The sequence below is a fragment of the Lolium rigidum genome, chromosome 2, assembly GCF_022539505.1.
Source record: "Lolium rigidum isolate FL_2022 chromosome 2, APGP_CSIRO_Lrig_0.1, whole genome shotgun sequence".
In the NCBI taxonomy this organism is placed as follows: Eukaryota; Viridiplantae; Streptophyta; class Magnoliopsida; order Poales; family Poaceae; genus Lolium; species Lolium rigidum.
This window is the reverse complement of record NC_061509.1, coordinates 162376870-162396360: the sequence shown is the minus strand read 5'-3', so window position 1 is coordinate 162396360 and position 19491 is coordinate 162376870. Positions and strand designations below refer to the sequence as shown.

The 19491-nt window shown below is 45.7% G+C and overlaps 2 protein-coding genes across 2 annotated transcripts; both read left to right on the top strand.

The window, feature by feature from the left end:
* Positions 1-289: 289 nt before the first annotated feature.
* On the top strand, positions 290-3953 carry LOC124692524 (bifunctional nitrilase/nitrile hydratase NIT4-like). The gene is made up of 5 exons (XM_047225922.1): positions 290-459; positions 1585-1764; positions 2598-2891; positions 3097-3378; positions 3639-3953. Exons 1-5 carry the CDS (start codon positions 324-326, stop codon positions 3758-3760), a joined length of 1014 nt encoding a protein of 337 aa, XP_047081878.1. The 5' UTR covers positions 290-323; the 3' UTR covers positions 3761-3953.
* A 2031-nt stretch (positions 3954-5984) lies between these two features.
* Positions 5985-17580, top strand: LOC124692523 (bifunctional nitrilase/nitrile hydratase NIT4). Its single transcript, XM_047225921.1, has 5 exons — positions 5985-6303; positions 15082-15273; positions 16218-16511; positions 16794-17075; positions 17197-17580. The coding sequence occupies exons 1-5, from the start codon at positions 6159-6161 to the stop codon at positions 17364-17366; spliced, it is 1083 nt and encodes a 360-aa protein (XP_047081877.1). The 5' UTR covers positions 5985-6158; the 3' UTR covers positions 17367-17580.
* The last annotated feature ends 1911 nt before the right edge of the window (positions 17581-19491 follow it).

Below are 19491 nucleotides of genomic sequence, written 5' to 3'. Positions count from 1 at the left end.
GTTGAAGATTGGTCTGTCGTCGTCATCCTCCAGTCCCTCTGCCGTTCTCCTCCGGCGGCTTTGGCATTACCTTTAAAAATCGCCCACCAAACTCCCCACGGATGGGCTGGTGCTCCCCGTCCACTCCTCGGCAGCTGCTATCCACCATCTCGCTCTTCGCCTTCGGCGCCGGCCTCCTCAGCTACGGCGTCCACCTCTCCTACGTCAACATCGAGCCACAGCGCGCGCGCACGCTCGCCCGCGATCAGTTCGTCCGCGACTACCTGCGCAGGAAGCACGACAAGTAGCCGCGCGCGCATCCCCACGAGATCCCCGCCCTTCCGATGGCTCTGGCACCCAGCGGCGGGCCGGTGGTTGCGGAGGTGGAGATGAACGCCGGCGCCGACCTGGGTGCCACCACCGTGCGGGCGACTGTTGTGCAGGCCTCCACCGTCTTCTACGACACCCCTGCAACGCTTGGTGCGTGCTCCGGCTCTGGTCTAGCTGTTTGTTTTCTGTTGTTGCTAGTAGCTCGTATGGTGTTCGATCGTTTGCCTCGCTCGTGTGTGTTTGGAACTGGTGCTGCACACACCGGCGCCTGCTTGCTTTTCTACTTAGCGCGAGCTCGCCCTCCTGTTATCGATTAGACTGGTGCCTCAAATAGTATAAAACTAAAATCGGTGCGTTGATCAAAGTCGAGTTGTGATGTTATTCTCCTTTCTTGACTATGGTCTCAGCAGATGTAGAAATGGAGTGCCGTGTTTTCTCAGTGTCGATGCTAAATCAAAAAGGAATTGGCAGACTATCTTGAATAGTAATACCTCTGTCCATAAATAGATGTCTTAGGTTTATCAAATTTTGGATGTATATAGACACTAATCTAAGACATCTATTTATGGATGGAGGGAGTAGTCAGTGTAGTTTTGTTAGTAGCGAGTTAGTATGCTGTATAGACAGTTTTTCTTGCTCGGAAAACAAGGTGTTTGATGCGCGACAGATGCATATTAGGCAAAAAGATCATAGGTATCTTAATTAGTCGCCCCTTGCTGATGGAATACTGCGTCAGCTGGTGTGATATAAACTTTTATTTTGGATATCAAGGAGACAAATGTTAATGGCATACATGGTTTTTTCTCAATTATGTATGTGTTGAAGCGGTTATTGCTCTACGCTTTGTGGTTATGGGGTAGGAGCATTGGATACTTCTCAGCATCAAACTTATTTGCTTGGCAATATAGCTGTGATGGCAATATTTAAGGTAGCGAAGACTAACTTACAGTTACAGTCTCCTAGTAGGAGAATCCTTTTGCGTGGATAAAATCCGACTATACATTGTTTCCTTGTTTTGTATGATACTTCCCGTTACTGAAGTCATTCCATTCATGATGTCATCAGTGACTTAACTGCAATAAACGATGTTCCACCAAATCTAGTGAAGAACAAAATAAATAAATAAATATTAAGCCTGAATAGTTCCAGGTTTGAAACGGAAAATGCATGTTGGTAGGATATCTTGTATGCGTAATCCACTTATGAATGATGAAACCCTTTCAGGATTGGAGATTATTATATTGCTGCTAATTTCCTAACTGCATTTATTGGCAGATAAAGCAGAGAAATTGATAGCGGAGGCAGCTGGATATGGTTCACAGTTGGTTCTTTTTCCAGAAGTCTTTGTTGGTGGCTACCCTCATGGTTCTACCTTTGGCCTGACTATTGGCAGTCGATCTGCCAAGGGAAAAGAAGACTTTCGAAAGTACCATGCAGCTGCCATAGATGTGCCTGGTATTCCAAGATACTATCAATATATGCTCACTGTACATTATTTTTCACGATAGTCATTATGCTTCATGTTTTTGCCTTTTTGCTTTATACTTATCAGTTTTGCGCATTGTGCTTTGGAGAAACTAAAGATGGACTCAGAACTGAACTTTCTATCCTGTTTTGGAACTACAGTTTCTATCCATAATTTCAAAGTACACCACTATATTTGATGTATTACAGTTACATTGACAATATATTAGAACATTCAGTGCTAGAAATGAACCATACCCCACAAAAAAGTGTAATACAACACATCCCTCTTTTCCTGCATCATCCAAAAAAAAAAAAACCAATCCAGAGAAACCTCAAACTTGCTGTCCGGACCACCAGGTGATAAATTACAGGTGGCATGTTACTGAACTGAAGTGTATATTTGGCTTTTGTTCCTGTGTTTTGTATCATTTCTATAAGTACAGCTCCATAACTGACTAAACATTTTAGGCTTTGTCCTCGCTACCTGTATTTGTTAAATTTCTGTATTATTCTTCTGGTTGATGGTGTAATTCATTGTTCGCATAGTAAATTTTTTTTGCGAGCATGCACCTCTTGTTAACTGGCACTGATGAACATGAATAAATCAGCAAAGCACATCCAGTAAATTTGGGCCATTTGGTCAACTGTCAGCATTGGTACCATATATTAGTAGTCAGAATTTGCATTGAGCATATTTCCATCTTTGCCATTTCTGTTAATAGATTCATTTTGATACTTATGTTCTAGTTCCCAGTGGATTTATCTTTGCCCGTCACAAAATGTTTCGCCAGTATCATTTTACAGACATTCGACAAATGCAGGCCCAGAGGTTAGCCGCTTAGCTGCATTGGCTGGAAAATACAAGGTCTTCTTGGTGATGGGGGTTGTTGAAAGGGCAGGCTACACATTGTACAACACAGTGCTCTCCTTTGATTCTCTGGGAAAATACCTAGGAAAGCACCGCAAGCTGATGCCTACCGCACTGGAACGAGTATTCTGGGGATTCGGAGATGGATCTACCATACCTGTGTATGATACTCCACTTGGTAAAATTGGTGCTGTCATCTGCTGGGAGAACAGAATGCCACTTCTCAGGACAGCGATGTATGCCAAAGGTATTCCAAGTTCTTGCAACATGATATGTTGCCCAACCTCAATACTTTCTCTTTGTAAAGATTACTTAGGAGTTACTGGATCCGCACAAGGCATTGATGGACAGAAGAATGGCAGGATGTATCTAAAACAAGAGATAAATGCTGCAAATGAACCATGGCATGTACCTGAGTATTTTCTCTTATTTGCTTTTCTATGTTTATCCAGGTGTTGAAATATACTGTGCTCCCACTGCGGACACACTGCCAAGTTGGCAGGCTTCCATGACACACATTGCCCTTGAAGGGGGATGCTTTGTTCTGACAGCAAACCAGTTCTGTCGCCGAAAAGATTATCCTCCCCCGCCTGAATATACCTTTGGTGGCCTGGATGAAGAGCCATCCCCAGATACTGCTGTTTGTGTTGGAGGGAGTTCCATCATTTCGCCATCTGGTACAGTGTTGGCAGGTCCCAACTATGAAGGCGAGGCCCTCCTCACAGCTGACCTAGGTAAGAAGAACCTGAGGGCATCAAGTCTGCTAAATATACATGTCATCTGGGTATTTTTACGTAGTAGAACATGTGTATATTGATGTTTTATATGCTTTTGGTTATCTACAATTATCAATACTGCAGCTGTCACCCCAGCAAATCTGTAGTTTGACCGAAACATCACAATCATAGCAGCTGTCACCTCAATAAATTTGTAGTGTGACCGAAACATCACAATCATATGATTCTTAGTAGAAACTTTGTGATATGCTTTGCAGACCTTGGAGAAATTGTCAGAGCGAAGTTTGATTTCGATGTTGTGGGACACTATGCACGACCTGAGGTGCTGAGCTTGAATGTGAAGACCGAACCAAAACACGCCGTGTCTTTCACCGGATAAGACTTTAGGCGCAAAGTGCGAAGATGCTTTAAGACCCAAATCTTACATTGCTGTGTATAATAAAATTATCATTCGGCCTCTGTCTTGACACTACAACAATAATTGTGCCTTTGTATTTCTTGTAAAGACTTGGAGGCGATGTTTGTCAGCACAAACAATTACGACCCTAATTTACAGGTCTTACCGTTCGTTCCTTCTGTTGTCAGTCATGCCTTTTAGTTTGCTGTCAGTCTCAGTCCATCGAAGTCACCAGCTAGGTCAAGAAGTTCTTGCAGAGCACACATTCATATGATAAGATTAAGCAATCAAGAAGATAGCTCGGATGCTACTCCTACTGTCGTTCGTTGTGGCTAAAATTGTTAACTCCATCAGGTTTATGTGGGTAAAGCGCACGAGGCCTCTTGAAAACCCTTTCCATTAGCCGCCACTCCTAGTTGCTGTAGTAAGAATTTTACATTGAAGCGCACCATCGCCTTTTCGAGCATTAGCATCTGCATTCATTGAACACATAACTTTCCCTTTCCCTTCGTCGCCAGGCCTTTCTCTTAGCCGCCAGTTGTAGGTGTACATTTCGATCAATTGCTTATCGTCCTACTTTTAATGGGGTTACCAACTAACAAGATTAAGTTCTTACAGTAAACACCACCCTCGGCAAGCAACAAAAGAACCGACTCCCAGTCCCAGATCTAGGACTCGGATCAAAAGTTAGATTTCGAGAGCTTTGGATAAAGTTCTTTCGAATTTAATAAGTACTCTAAAAGCCTCCAACATCTACTTAGCTGAGAGCATCTCTAACGACGGGCTACACCACTCCAAAATCAGTTTTCGAGAGCTTTGGACAAAGTTCTTTCGAATTTCTATCTATAAATGTTCCTAGACTACTCGCTCATTGGAGGGCTTCAAAGGGGCACATCAATCTGGTTCGTTGATTTTGGCCAGGCCGTACCAATTTCACCCCCACTTTTCACCTCAATCGTTGGATGAGTGATTAGTTTTGCTACTTCTTGCTTCTCTGGATAGTCAATGATGAGCGGGACCGGATCGCGCACGGGGCCGGCGAATAGAGGCAACGACCCGTGAGTTTTTGCGTCGCTAGTTCAATAAATAAAAGCTGCCAACATCTACTCCTTATGGTATCTGCATCTGCCCGATGCAAGCGACCGTTTGCATCTGCGTGGCTTATAAATGGGTTTGTACTCCAGCCCAATCGGCTGGCGCAAAATATCCGACATTCCGCAGGGACGCAAACACGACCTAAATTTAGGGTTGAAATGCGTCGGCGCGGATGCGCCATGTGACTGCACCCCTCTGCCTCGAGCCCGTCTGGCAACGACCGCGTCAATTTCGTCTTCGACACGGCACAATAGTACTGGCGGGCACCCTCGCTTCCGCATCCTGCACTACGATCACTAGAAATTGCACACATGAAATTAGGTGACGTCAAAGAATTAAGTTAGGTCTAGATCGTCCCATAACTAGCCCGCGTAGTTGATTGTAACATCTTCAAAAGATAATAATTTTACAAAAATATTGTTGCAGTAGTATTTTTGTTGTTGTTATTACAAGGTTGAAGATTTCGTTAGAGCAAGTACAATAAGTCTGACTCAGAGCAATTCCAATAGTATAGCCAACTGCTGGCTATAACAAGATGCCATATCATTTGTAGTCATCATATAGCTAACATGTATAATAGTTGGCTATAAGAATGAAGCATTTTACTAACATACGGCCCACCTTTCACTCTCACAAAGTGCCTAGGAGCACGTGCAAGAGCTGGCTATTGCATAGTAGCCCACCTCCCTTCTCTCTCCTCTTCACTTTTCTCCAACTCATATAAAATATATTATTTAATGTCTTATAGTCAGCTGACTGGACTCTATTGTACTTGCTCTCAGCAGGCTATAAGGATTAAAATAGTATTGTTTTGCTTAGGTGGATGAGAGAGAAGTGGAGATAGAAGAGACGTGATCCTAGACACTTTGTGAGTATGTGTGGTGGGTCTTTTACACATAAAGTTATCGATCGCTTAAGCCTAATTATCGCATGAGTTAGCTATAATTAACTTATAATTGGCGCTTATAATGCCAACACCTGGCTACACTATTAGGGAGCCCAGGTGGTGGTGTGAAACGAAGGCAGAAGGCATGTCTGGCCTAGAAGCATCCGTGCTTTGTCGTTCCCCGACCCCGAGTCCTCGATCAGACCAATCACCACACCCACACCACACCAGTTCGGATTGGCTCTCTCTTGTTCAGTAGTGCACTGACCCACTCCCCCAACCACCCCACCTTCCGCGCCGCCTGCAGCTCCCCTTCCACCGTATCGAGCTCCAGCTCGCCGGCGGCTAGCCTCTACCCCTACCCGTGTACCGCGACTAGCGAGTTCCCCGGCCGTACTGATGGCTCTGGTTCCATCGGGCTCGGGCAGCGCGCCGGTGATTGCCGAGGTGGAGATGAACGGCGGCGCCGACCAGGGCGCCACCATGGTACGAGCCACCGTCGTGCAGGCCTCCACCGTCTTCTACGACACCCCCGCCACTCTCGGTAAGCACTCGCGCCGGCGTTTCCCCTGCGTTAGTAGTAAATGGAACGAATTAGCTAATCCGTGTTCCAGCCCTGCTGCTCCTCGGTTGCCTCTGGCAAGCTTGTCAGCACGTGCTTGCTTAGTTGCTTTGGACCGGTCCTGTGCGCGAGGTGTTAGCTTCATTGTCTCTGCAGAGCTGTTCTAACAAATATGAATTTGCTTCCTCTTCTAACAACCTACATCGTGAACTGAATAAAGTGTGTACCTAATGTTTTTGGTGGCATGCTGTTTCTAGGTGATTGGGGATTAGAATACGAACCTTATATATTGTAACTCTTGTTGCTAGGGCCGGCCTATAGGACGGGGCAGAGGGGCGCTCGCCCCGGTCCTCCAGGAGCTAGGGGCCCTGGCCCAAGATTTGTTTGCATATTTAATACACTTATACATATACTTTTTGGGTTGTATAATTTAAAATAATTCTAGAATATATAGATGTTTTATGATGTAGCATACCGCTTCTCTACTCTGATTCCTAATACCAGAAGAATCAACAATTACTCTTTAGGCCATACGGCTTAGAATAATTCTAGAAAATACAAAAGATCCAATCATACCTCTACTCTGACTCCTTTTACAAAAATAATTCAATACTTCTAAATAATTTTTCCTGGTGACATGATTTCTCTCTAGCCTTTCCAAATATGAACCACAACACCGACTCTCATAAATTTTCTCCGATTAATTTTAGAGATATATATGTATATGTAGCTATGGTAAAAATAAGAATAATGATATATAATTTTCTCGAACAATAGAAATAAATAGTTTCAATATCTTTACTGAGATTTCAAAGACCATGGATCTTTCAAATGTAAATATTATTTAGTTTGCTATTTATTACCCGAATATTTCTCTTGTGGAATACTAATAATATTTTGTAAAATTATGCGTAACCAAATGGCGGAACATGACAGAGATTGTTAGGGGTGCCAAGAACACCAATCGTACTTAAAATGTGAATAAAATGTAAAAAATAGCATAAATATATATCTTTAAGGAATTCTCCATAGTAGGGGGCCATGGCCCCCTGGCCTAAAAAGCTCGACACTGTAAAGAAGGGCCTTTGGTGCCGTGTTGCCCTAGGGCCCTTGAAATCTATGGACCGGCCCTGGTGCTACACTAACAGGGTTGATTGCAGTGTCATAACTGTTGTAGTAGTTGTCATCTCTTCTTGGCATAAATTACTCTCGTGTTGGTTTAGTTATATAGTTGTCATCAGCTGAAGTGAAATCATTAAAACTACCCACAATAGAAGTATCATAGGTAGTATATGCATCTCATGCATGCAAAAAAGTTGATGTGGCAGTGCAATTAAAGATGAGAGAGAGGATTGTAGTATCATAGGTAGATACCGTATCATAGCATGTAGTACTAGAAAATTTAATATCAACCCTAAAACCGAGCTTTGGGAACCCCCCCGGGTCGTCCCCTCCTGGCGAATCAGGGGCGAAAACCCTAACCCCCCGCCCCCGCCTTCCCCACCCCTCTTCCCTCTCCTCGCCGTCCCCTGAGGCTGCCGCCGGCGAAGCCTGGCGCAGCCGGTGATGGGGGAGGCGGGGATCTGCGCGCGGGTCCCCTGGTGCGGCAGTATGGAGGCTGGCCTCCGTGCTGGGGGGATGGCCCCGGCCTGGCGGCGCGGCCCTCCTCTCCCTTCCTCGCCTCGGCCTTGCCGGGCTTGGGTGGCTACGGGGTGCTGCTCCTCGTCCAAGTCTGGGATCACGGTAGCAAGGGCGGCGGCCCTGGATGGCGGTGACGGCGTCGACCTGGCTACGGGTGGCGGGCGTCCGGTGCTGCTGACGTGGCACCGCGGTGGTGGTCTTCTCTTTCGCCGGAGGAGATCGGCTAGTTGTGTGGCTAGCCTTGGCGGATCTCGCGATCCGTCGTCTAGCTCCCGATGGCGAGGCGTAGCTGCCGGTGAAAGCCGGCCCGGACTTCGGTCATGGCGGATCATGGCGGCGCAGTTCGTCGTTACCTTGTTGAAGGCATTGTCTCTGCAGTCTCTGTTTTTCGCCTGGGCTGCTCCAGGGGAAACCCTAGACCCGGGTCTCCCGGATCGGACGATGGCGGCGGGCACCGCCGTTCTACCTGTTGGGGACATCGTTTTTGGAGCAGACAACAGATGGTGGTGGTGCTGAGGTGGAGCGGTGTGCTTTGCTGTGTCGGCGTCGTTGAGTCGCCGTGGCATGGTGCAGTGGTATCGGAGACGGATGCAGTGTGATGGACGCGCGCAGGATGGTGGAGTCGTCTGGCGTTGTGGCGGCATCGATGGCAGGCTTGGCATGGTCAATGCGATGATCTCTCTTGAAGATGGACTCGAGGAAGACGGCGGTAGCAACTTCTATGGCATGTGCGTTGACGTGCGCTGAGAGTCTGCTTGACTGGATGTGCTTCCCTTCTGCTATTGGGCGGCCTGGGAAGGCATTTGGTTTTTTGGATGATGTGAGTTGGTGAATTGTCACCCCCTTCATACCTCTGTAGGTTTAGCGAGGTGGCTTCGAGTTTGATCTTTTGTATTGCTCTTGTAAGGTGTTGTGAATAATCTAATAAAAAAACCGTGTGCATCCCTTGGATGCATAAGCTGGGGTGATATTTCCCCCGTTTTGAAAAAAACATAGATCTGCACTGAGATTCTACAAATCAATTAATATAAGAAGATTATGATACTAGTACATGATACCATGCATTGTGAACATAGTAACATGTAGTAGTATCATACACATGATACTTTTATATGATACTATGCATTGTAACTAGTCTAAGATGGTCTTTTGTGCAATTTATTTCTGAATCCGCAGGAGTTCCGACTTTGGTGTTCTGTGTCTACCAGGAACAATCATGCACCTAATTTGTCATATGTTGTTGCTTTGCCATGATTGGCATGCCTTCTGTTGGACAACTATTGGTGTGTCTGTTGGGCTATCTTCTTGTTCTCTGTTCTGGCCCATTTGGCCCAGCCCAGTCCTGACCTATATAAGGTGCTTCTATCTCTGTAACCCTAATAGGAGAGAGTTCCTCCCTGCAGCCTCCTTCTACCTCAGGTTAGGCCCTCACCTCAGTCCACATGGTATCAGAGCAAGGGGCAGTGAGGGCAGCGATGGGAAGGACTGCCGATCTGGAAGCCTAGTCTGCTGTGGCAACTAGGAGGAAGAGGAAGAGGAAGGGAGTAGGCTGCTGCGGTGGCTAGGAGGAAGAGGAAGGGAGCAGGTGCGCTGCGGCGGCAAGGAGGAGAAGGCGGTGACAAGTAAGGAGACGAAGAGGCATCCTGCGGGTAAGTCCTTTGGTGGTTCGGAGAGGTTAGTTTGGTGTCAAGCATGGGGGACAACGGGATTTGGCCAAGGCTCTGGAGAAGGCTGGCAGAACTTATCACTACCAAAGGAGATGGAGGAGGATCTGTCTGGAGGGGAGCAATCGTTCCCCATACCAACATCGGTCGAAACTTGAGTGCACGGCGAACGAAATCAAGTTGGAAGGAGTGGCCAACTATCTCCGGTGGTCAAGGAGGGCGCCGCTGATTTTGAACTCGAAAGGGCTGGATGAACGTGTGAGTGGTGAAGGCTGCAGAACCGACGGACAAGACCGGTCCGGAATGGAAACAGTGGAATGCCATAAATTCTCCGATTGTGGCATGGTTGCTTAACTCTTTGGTTCCTAACATTGCTGCTATCGTAGAGGCACTCACAAAAGCTTCGGAGGTATGGGACACCCTATAAAATCTTTATTCCGGAAAGGGGAACATTATGTTGATTGCTGAGATTGAGGATAAAGTGCATGACTTGCAACAAGGAAACAAAGCCGTGATGGCATATGTGGCTGAGTTGCGGCATCTTTGGGGAGATTTAGATCATGTTGATCCTCCGGAACTTGCCCATGGGGAATGTGTGAGTCTTTGCTGCAAGCTGGATTGAACGTCGGCGAGTCATGAAGTTCTTGAAGGGTCTTAATCAAGATTTTGAGGGGAGAAGAGCTGCTTTATCGCATCAAACCACTACCCCTTCTCTCAAAGAAGCCATTGCGGCTATGTCCGGAGAGGAAGTGCGTCCGAATATGACAAAGGGAAGCGATTCTGTCCCTCATCCGACCTTCTACACTACCGAGAGACAAGAGATGAGAGAGCTGCTATACTTGCGGGCGAAGGGACACTTGAAGCATCGGTGTACCTCCTTTGCTACATCCAGTAGGGGGAGAGGAGGATACACACATGGCGAGAGGAAGCTACGAGAGGAAGAGGTGATGGCAGAGGTAGTGGACAGCCATATGGACAAGCACTATGGAAGAGGTGGTGGACAACACTATGGCAGAGGTAGTGGACAGCCATATGGATATCGATATGGCGAGGGTGGAGGACAGCAACACGCTATATCACCCAAGGCACATATGGCAGCAGCTTCAGAGTCAACTACCAGTACCTCTCAGGGAAAATCAAAGGAAGAAGGACAAAATGAAGCAACCTTTGGGAACTTTGCTCACTATGTCTACAAAGATGAAGGTAATATTGATAGAGTTTCTATAGCCACTCATAATGCTAATTCGGATTGGATTCTTGATTCCGGAGCATCCAAACATGTTACCGGAAATATTAGTGAGTTTGACTCTTATACTCGGTATCCTCCCACACATAGAGGCACTATCCAAACAGCAGATGGCACAGACACAATCTATAAAAGGGGAGGGTCGGTTCAATGTACACCCAACATAAAATTGTCATCGGTTCTACATGTTCCTGCTTTTCCAAGTAAATCTGCTATCTCTAAGTGCCCCGATTGATCGAGCAGGACTACCGTATAATAGTTGATAGATATATGTGTTTAATTCGGGAAAGGGAGAGCGACAAGAAGATTGGGACTGCAACCGGGCATAGAGGTCTTTGGCACATAGATCGTGACAAGATGGGGCATGATGCTAGTTCGGTGCTTGCTGCGATTGTTGGAGGAAAGGAGAGTATGGCACTAGTTCATCATTGTCGAATGGGCCACATGGCGTTTGATAAAATGTTTCGAGTTTTTCCGATGTAATGAATGGAGTGGACAAAACCAAATTATGTTGTGATGCACTGCGAATATGCTAAGCATACGAGAACCTCTTATGTTAGTAGAGGGATCGAAGTGTATCCCCATTTGTGTTAGTGCACTCGATGTATGGACGTGTCTCGTTGTGTCGATAAGTGGCATGAAGTACTTTGTGACTTTTATTGATTGTTATTCCGAAATGACTTGGATTTATCTTATGCGTCACAAAGATGAAGTGTTCACTTGTTTCCGGAGTTTTTGTGCCTATGTGAAAAACCAATTCAATGTTCGAGTGCAAGTGATCGGAACCGATAATGGTGCCGAATATATCAACAAACCTTTTGTTGCTTTCTTATCTTCGCAAGGTATACTCGCACCGGACTTCATGTCCCGACACTCCTCCCCGGAATGGAGTTGCCGAGCGGAAGAATAGGCACATCCTTGAAGTGGCTCGATCTCTTATGTTTACCATGAATGTTCCAAAATTCTTATGGAGTGAGGCGGTTATGAGCGCTACATATTTGATCAACAGAATGCCTTCAAAGATTCTAGGTATGCGGTCTCCTTGCCAACTCCTTCTCAATAACAATGACTTTGTTGTACCACCCAAACTCTTTGGTCGTACATGTTTTGTAAGGGATCACGGGCCATCTTGTTGGCAAGCTTGATCATCGGGCTATCAAATGTATCTTTATTGGCTATTCCTCCGGACATGAAGGGTTACAAGTGTTGGAGTCCCACCGATAGGAGGACATTTGTAAGCATGGATGTTACGTTTCGCGAGTCGGAACCATTTTATGACGGTGAGAGTGATCTTAGTGGCTTGTTCCGGGGGCTTGACCATCTTGGTGATGCTCAAGAGGGGGGCAACGGCAAGGTGGTGATCAAGAGCAGACAAGATGGTGACCAACAACAACATCAACAAATTCCTATTGTTGCGGAGATTCCTGCAATTCCCGGTACACCTACACCACCTAGACCTGTACCACCACAAAGATGGTCTGCAGAATCCACTTGTGTACTCTAGAAGACAAGTACAAAGGGAACAAGTAGATGCACTCGGAGGAGCAACAAGACCAGGGACGGGGGAGCAACCCATTGGACCGGAAAATCAAGGAAGCACAAGTGTAGATTACTGCAGAGGAGAATCAATCTCGGACCGAGTCCAATAATAGCCTAGACTTGCCAATTGCAATCAGGAAAGGGATAAGGAAAGTTGGGCCCCCAAAGCGACTGAGTTATGATGACTATGACATAGGAAATTATATTTCTTACGAGGCATTATCACCCACCTTTCGGGCTTTTGTTGCTTCACTGCAAACTGTATCTGTTCCTAAGGATTGGAAGGCAGCCAGGTTGGACCCGAGATGGTGCAATGCTATGATGGAAGAGTTAGAGGCCTTGAAGAAAAATAAAACATGGGAGTTGACAGATCTCCCTAAAGGAAAGAATACAATGAGGGTCTGTAAGTGGATCTATTACGTAAAACAAAATGCGAAGGAAAAGTGGAGAGATATAAGGCAAGACTTGTGGCAAGAGGATATAGTCGGACTTATGGCATTGACTATGATGAGACATTTGCACCGGTGGCAAAAATGAGCACCTGTCGTAATTTTGATCTCTTGTGCGGCAAATTTCGGATGGCCCTTGCATCAACTTGATGTCAAAAATGCATTTCGCATGGTGATCTTCAAGAGGAGGTGTATATGGAGATGCCACCGGGGTTTGTCACACCCGAAACTAAAGGGAAGGTATGTAGATCGAAGAAATCTCTATATGGTCTCAAACAATCTCCACGGGCCTGGTTTGACGAGGTTCGGACAAGTGGTGTGTGGCATGGGTTATGGTCAATGCAATGGAGACCATACCTTATTTTACGGACATTCGGAGCGGAAAATCACTATCCTTGCTTGTGTATGTTGATGATATTATCATCGCGGGAGATGATGTTGTGGAAATCGCAAAGCCGAAAGGATGCTTGAGTCGAGCCTTTGAGGTGAAAGATTTGGGAAAACTTAGATACTTCCTTGGAATAGAAGTTGCAAGATCGTCAAAAGGGATATCACTATCTCAAAGAAAGTATACATTGGATCTCTTAGATGATATGGGCATGCTTGGGGTGCCGAGTGGCTTCAACACCTATTGACCAGAACACTAAAATCACAGCAGAGTACAGGGAACCCATAAACAAGGAGAAATATCAAAGACTTGTTGGAAGACTAATATACTTATGCCACACGAGACCGGATATATCATTTGCAGTGAGCGTAGTGAGTCGCTATATGCATGATCCGAGGGATGGACACTTGGAAGCAGCTCAAAGAATCTTGAGATACTTGAAGGGCACTCCGGGAAAAGGAGTGTTGTTTAAAAGTAATGGACACCTAAATGTAGATGGATATTGTGATGCGGATTGGGCTAGCTGCTTAGATGATCGAAGATCCACCTCGGGTATTGTGTTTTTGTTGGAGGAAATTTGGTGTCATGGAGAAGTAAGAAACAATCTGTTGTCTCGAAATCAACAGCCGAAGGCTGAGTACGAGCTATGTCACGGGGCCTGGGTGAAATGTTGTGGGTACGAAACCTTCTAAGAGAGCTGAAAATTTTAAGGCAAGGAAGCTTGAAAGTGTGGTGTGATAATATGTCCGCCATAAACATAGCAAATAACCTCGTCCGAAGCATGAGCGAACTAAACATGTGGAGATAGACAGATTCTTTATTAAAGAAAAGATTGATGCGGGGATTATCTCATTGGCTTATGTGAGATCGGGACAACAGGTGGCGGATCGTTTAACAAAGGGACTGGGCTCAAAGGAGTGTAATCTAGCCTGTGCCAAGATGGGGATGATTGACATTTATCACCCATCTTGAGGGGGAGTGTTGGACAGCTATTGGTGTGTCTGTTGGGCTATCTTCTTGTTCTCTGTTCTGGCCCATTTGGCCCAGCACAGTCCTGACCTATATAAGGTGCTTCTATCTCTGTAACCCTAATAGGAGAGAGTTCCTCCCTGCAGCCTCCTTCTACCTCAGGTTAGGCCCTCACCTCAGTCCACACCTTCTTACTGCATCTTAGGGCAAGCACACCGGTAGAGAAGATTGCTTTCTCTTATACTCATCCACATCATCATGAGATGGTGGCACAAAAGATAGCAATGCAGTGATAGAGAAGCTGCAGGCTTGCGCCTGTAATTAATGACTCCATCCCTTGATTTTAATGCATAAGCCTTGTCTTAGCCTCCCCCTGCAAAGCGATGGCAAGCTTGTTGATGCTTCTTTGGTTTTGTGGATAGGGAAATTAGAGTTGTATATTCGCTCTGGTTGATTCATACCACTAAAGAACATTTAGGCAGCAAGGGTATCACTCAAACTAAGAGCTTCTTTGAAGACTTCATTATGATTTATCTCTTTTACCTTGATGTTAAACAAATCTAGTAGACATGTGACATATATGCCACTTTTTTTTACGTAATGCATCGTTTACTTATTCAGTTGGAACAAACCACTAATGAAACCCATCTGAGATTCTTGTACCAAGCCAAATACCAACATGTATAAATGTATAATGAAGGTACAAAAACTATCACGTCCAAGTGCCCATCCATCTCCACTACCTCTGCTATTGGGATACATGTACTTTAGTAACATTTTGGAGGATGCATTTCTAGATGGTTATTTACCAACATGGTTTATGTGTATGTGAACCTTTTGCTAATACCGCTATTTCCATGGCAGATAAAGCAGAGAGATTAATAGCTGAGGCTGCTGGGTATGGTTCACAGTTGGTTGTGTTCCCGGAAGCTTTTATTGGTGGTTATCCTCGTGGATCCACCTTTGGCTTTGGCATCAGTATTAGTCTCACTAACCCAAAAGACAAGGGAAAGGGTGAATTCCAGAAGTATTATGCAGCTTCCATAGAGGTACCTGGTACGTGACAATGTAGTGGAGTATGTCTGCTCTTTATTACAGAATTTTTTTTATTTTTCTTGAATTTGTTTAACTTTTGCACTTAGGTTTTATATTCCTAATACTATTCTGCCCGAATTGGATCTTGTTATTACAGTACTGTTTTTTATGTGGCTGGATATCTATGCAATATGAAGAACAGATGAAATCTAATTTAGTCATTTTTAGCATGAACCGAAATCAAGGGCGGAACTATGCTCAAGGTCTGGTGTCAATTGACACCGGTGACCTAAAAAAATACTCAAGGGGATTCCCCTTGCACTAAATTAATGACACCATCGGCCTACTATACTGAAGGCGCAAGCTTAGTACTGACCGTACTGTATATGTACAATCGCCTAACTACGGAGTCATGCCTTTTGTTTATTTGGTACGGGAAGAAGTGAATTATTTTCGTGACCTTTTGGCTCTTTGGATATAAAATGGAAAATCAAACATCTTTTTGCATGTTTTTCTGAACATTACGTAAATGTGGTTCCTATAAAACCATCCAAGAGTTTTGAGAAGTAAGGATTTCTTGGACGGTGTCGTCAAAGGTAGATATCCATTTGGTTAGTTTGATGATGAAAATAAACTGAGTATCCGTTTGCTCGTTGTGTTTCCTGATATAAGTGATAATTATTAAGGAGTATAGTTTTTCCAAAAAGTATGGACAATTATCTACCGTAGACCATTGATTGTTTGATACCTGTTCCTGCAGCTCCAGCTTTTATGATCATGTTTTTAGTCTCTGTTATTGATTTTCGCCCAGCAACTCCACATCTTACAAATATTTTGCATGCTCCATTATGTTAATTATTTTGTTAGTTGTAGTGAACAAGTTCTCTGGCTATTTCATTATTGTTGACACTCGGTTTCTTTTCAACTAGCAATATGTATCTTCCTACTGACAGAAAAGCCTGCAGGTCCGGAGGTGACACGCTTGGCTGCTATGGCTGGGAAATATAAGGTTTTTTTGGTGATGGGGGTGATTGAGAGGGAAGGTTACACATTGTATTGTTCAGTGCTCTTCTTTGATCCTCTAGGTCGATACCTGGGCAAGCACCGCAAGCTCATGCCAACGGCATTAGAACGTATAATATGGGGATTTGGAGATGGATCAACAATTCCTGTTTATGATACTCCACTTGGAAAGATTGGAGCTCTTATTTGCTGGGAAAATAAGATGCCACTTTTAAGGACCGCTCTGTATGGAAAAGGTAAGACTCTTTTTTGGAACATATGCTCTCATGTTGTACGCTAATAGAAGTCTATAGCCAACATATCAGGAAGTGTCTTGACCTCATGAAATGATAATTTGAAAACCTTGAAATATGTACTACAAGTCATATGGGTTATGAACAATTGCACCGGCATCTTATATACATCCTCTATTCCATAATGTAGTATGTTTTGGCGTAAATAGTTCGCCAACACATACTGTCTACATTATGGAACACAGGGAGTACTTGAGTTTTTCAGACATTTTCTGTTGTGTGCAGGTATTGAGATATACTGTGCTCCCACGGCTGATTCGAGGCCAGTTTGGCAAGCTTCCATGACACATATTGCCTTGGAGGGGGGATGTTTTGTCTTGTCAGCAAACCAATTCTGCCGCAGAAAGGACTACCCGCCGCCATCTGAGTATGCATTTGCTAGTTTAGGGGAGGAGCCTTCTCCAGACACTGTTGTCTGCCCTGGAGGTAGTGTCATCATTTCACCAACTGGAGAAGTATTGGCAGGCCCCAATTATGATGGAGAGGCACTGATTACAGCTGACCTCGGTAAGACATTCGTTTCTGTACCCGGTTCTAGTGTAGTGACCATGCAGTTGCTTTTATACAATCTCTGGAGTTGCTGGGCACACAGTTCGTCTCAGAAGATTCTAATAAATGTTCTGTGCAGATCTCGGAGAAATTGTTAGAGCCAAGTTTGATTTTGACGTGGTGGGCCATTACGCTCGACCTGAGGTACTGAGCTTGGTAGTGAATGACAAACCTCATCTCCCGGTGTCTTTCACTTCTGCTGCTGAGAAGACTTCAATTGCGAAGAGTGAGGCCACTGCAAAGCCCTAAGGATCATCAAGTATCTACAAGCAATTGATTTCTGTCGGTGCATTAATAGGCCAATGAAATGTAGGCTCATACTGCCGCTGTAACTTTTGCTGCTTGTCAAACGCCTGCCAGAACAATCTGCCGAGGTCTGTACAACAACGCATGATGCATCTGATATCCAAATGTTCTCACCGTTTAATATAAATAAATAAATATAGGCTGAGTGCATTGTCCACTTTTCTCTACATCACTTCAGACTTTTGGGTAAGCTGGCTTTAGCTTGGGAGTAATACTGGTTTACGAAATTTTCTGCAGATCAGGTACTGTGCCATTTCTTTTTTCATGTTCCGAGACTGATGTTCATGCATTTCTCCATGCTCATAATGAGACAAAGAATGGGAGGGGCTGAATAATGTGTAGTAGCTTATGTGGAAGGTCTTTTCTGTAAAATGTGAGGAACTTAATGTTGATAATTGAGAACTGTCTTGCAAATAGCCACGCACGAATTTTGATTGAATCAACGATCCTTACAGTCCAGAAACGTCCAACCGGCTGAGGACTTGTATATACTGGAGTGCAATACAGTTTTCTCCAAGCTATTCAAAGGCTGAAATAGACAACCCCGTCGGCCTATTCTAAGTTTTAACACCTCTACTTAGACGGTAAATATTTGGAAAAAAATAGATAGCAGCTCTCCACCATTACAATTGCAAGAAACATTGGCAGTTAGAGGCTCTGTATGTTCATGTTCAGGCATGAAAAGCATGCAACCAAGTACCGCCGCAATGTTCGTGTATAACAGCAAGGTCAGGACTGATCAGATCCTAGGGAGGGGAAAAGAAAACGAAGAATCACAATGCAATGGTTGTTGCTTCTAATATAACAGAATTTGAAAACAAGGGCCTGTTAGACTATGTATAGATTCTGTATACGTGTACGTATTGTACCATTGTAACACACCCATATATATATATATATATATATATATATATATATATATATATATATATATATATGTGTGTGATAGGCCACCCCTAGAGGGTTGAGCCGGTTCCCCCTAATTCTGTTGTATTACATGGTATCAGACTTGGTTCGATCTTCCGCTTCCGCCGCCACCATCAAACCCTAGCCGCCGCGCTGTCCGCCGTCGCCGATCTTCGCCGTCGCTATGGACTGCGCTGCTGCCTCCGGCTCCTCTAACGCGGGCTACCTTCCGGCCTCGCTCGCGGCCCTGCTCTCTCGCCCCATCTACTCTGCTGCTCTGCAGTCGCCTCTGATCGGGACTAGGAGCGTTGGCTCCTTCTTCTCCAACCCTCATGCGCTCATGGTTCACACCTCTGGCGCCTCCTCGCCCGCTTCTTCGGCCGACACCCTTGGGTCTCTGGCCCTCGCGCCTGCGGCCGTCTCGCCGGCCTGGACGGTTGGATCCTCCGCCACGGGGCCTGCCTCGGTGCACCCTGCCCTTACGGCGTCCGTGCCTCCGGCAGGGTCCACATCCTCGACGACGCCATTGCCTCTTGAGGGTGTCACCTCCGCGCCCCTGCCCGTGCCGCCCGTCTCTGCCCCCATGGCGTACGCGCCCCCGGCAGTCTTCACGACGGGCTCGTTGCCTCCGCCGTTTCACTTTGGCAACCTCATCACCGTCAAGCTGTCGCCAGATAATTACATCTTCTGGCGCGCGCAGGTCCTGCCGCTCCTTGGGAGCCATTACCTGCTCGGCTATGTCGACGGCTCTCTTCCTTGCCCTCCTGCGCTGGTGGACAGCGTGAACGGTCCGGTCTACAATCCGGCGCACCGTGTTTGGATGGGGCAGGATCAGGCGAACCTCTCCTCCATCCAAGGGTCGCTTACCCCGGCTGTTGCCGGGCTCATCGTCTTTGCCAAGACTTCTCATGAGGCATGGACCATTCTCGAGCGCTCTTTCGCGTCGCAGTCACAAGCTCGTGCTAGTGCCCTCCGTCGTGAGCTCGGCGAGTGTGAGAAACTTGACACCACGGCCACGGAATTCTACAACAAGGTCAAAGCCCTTGCTGACACGCTGGCGTCCATTGGACAGCCGCTCACGGACTCCGAGTTCAACTCCTTCATCGTCAACGGTCTTGACGAAGAATATGATGGCCTGGTTGAGATCATCAATGAGCGGGGG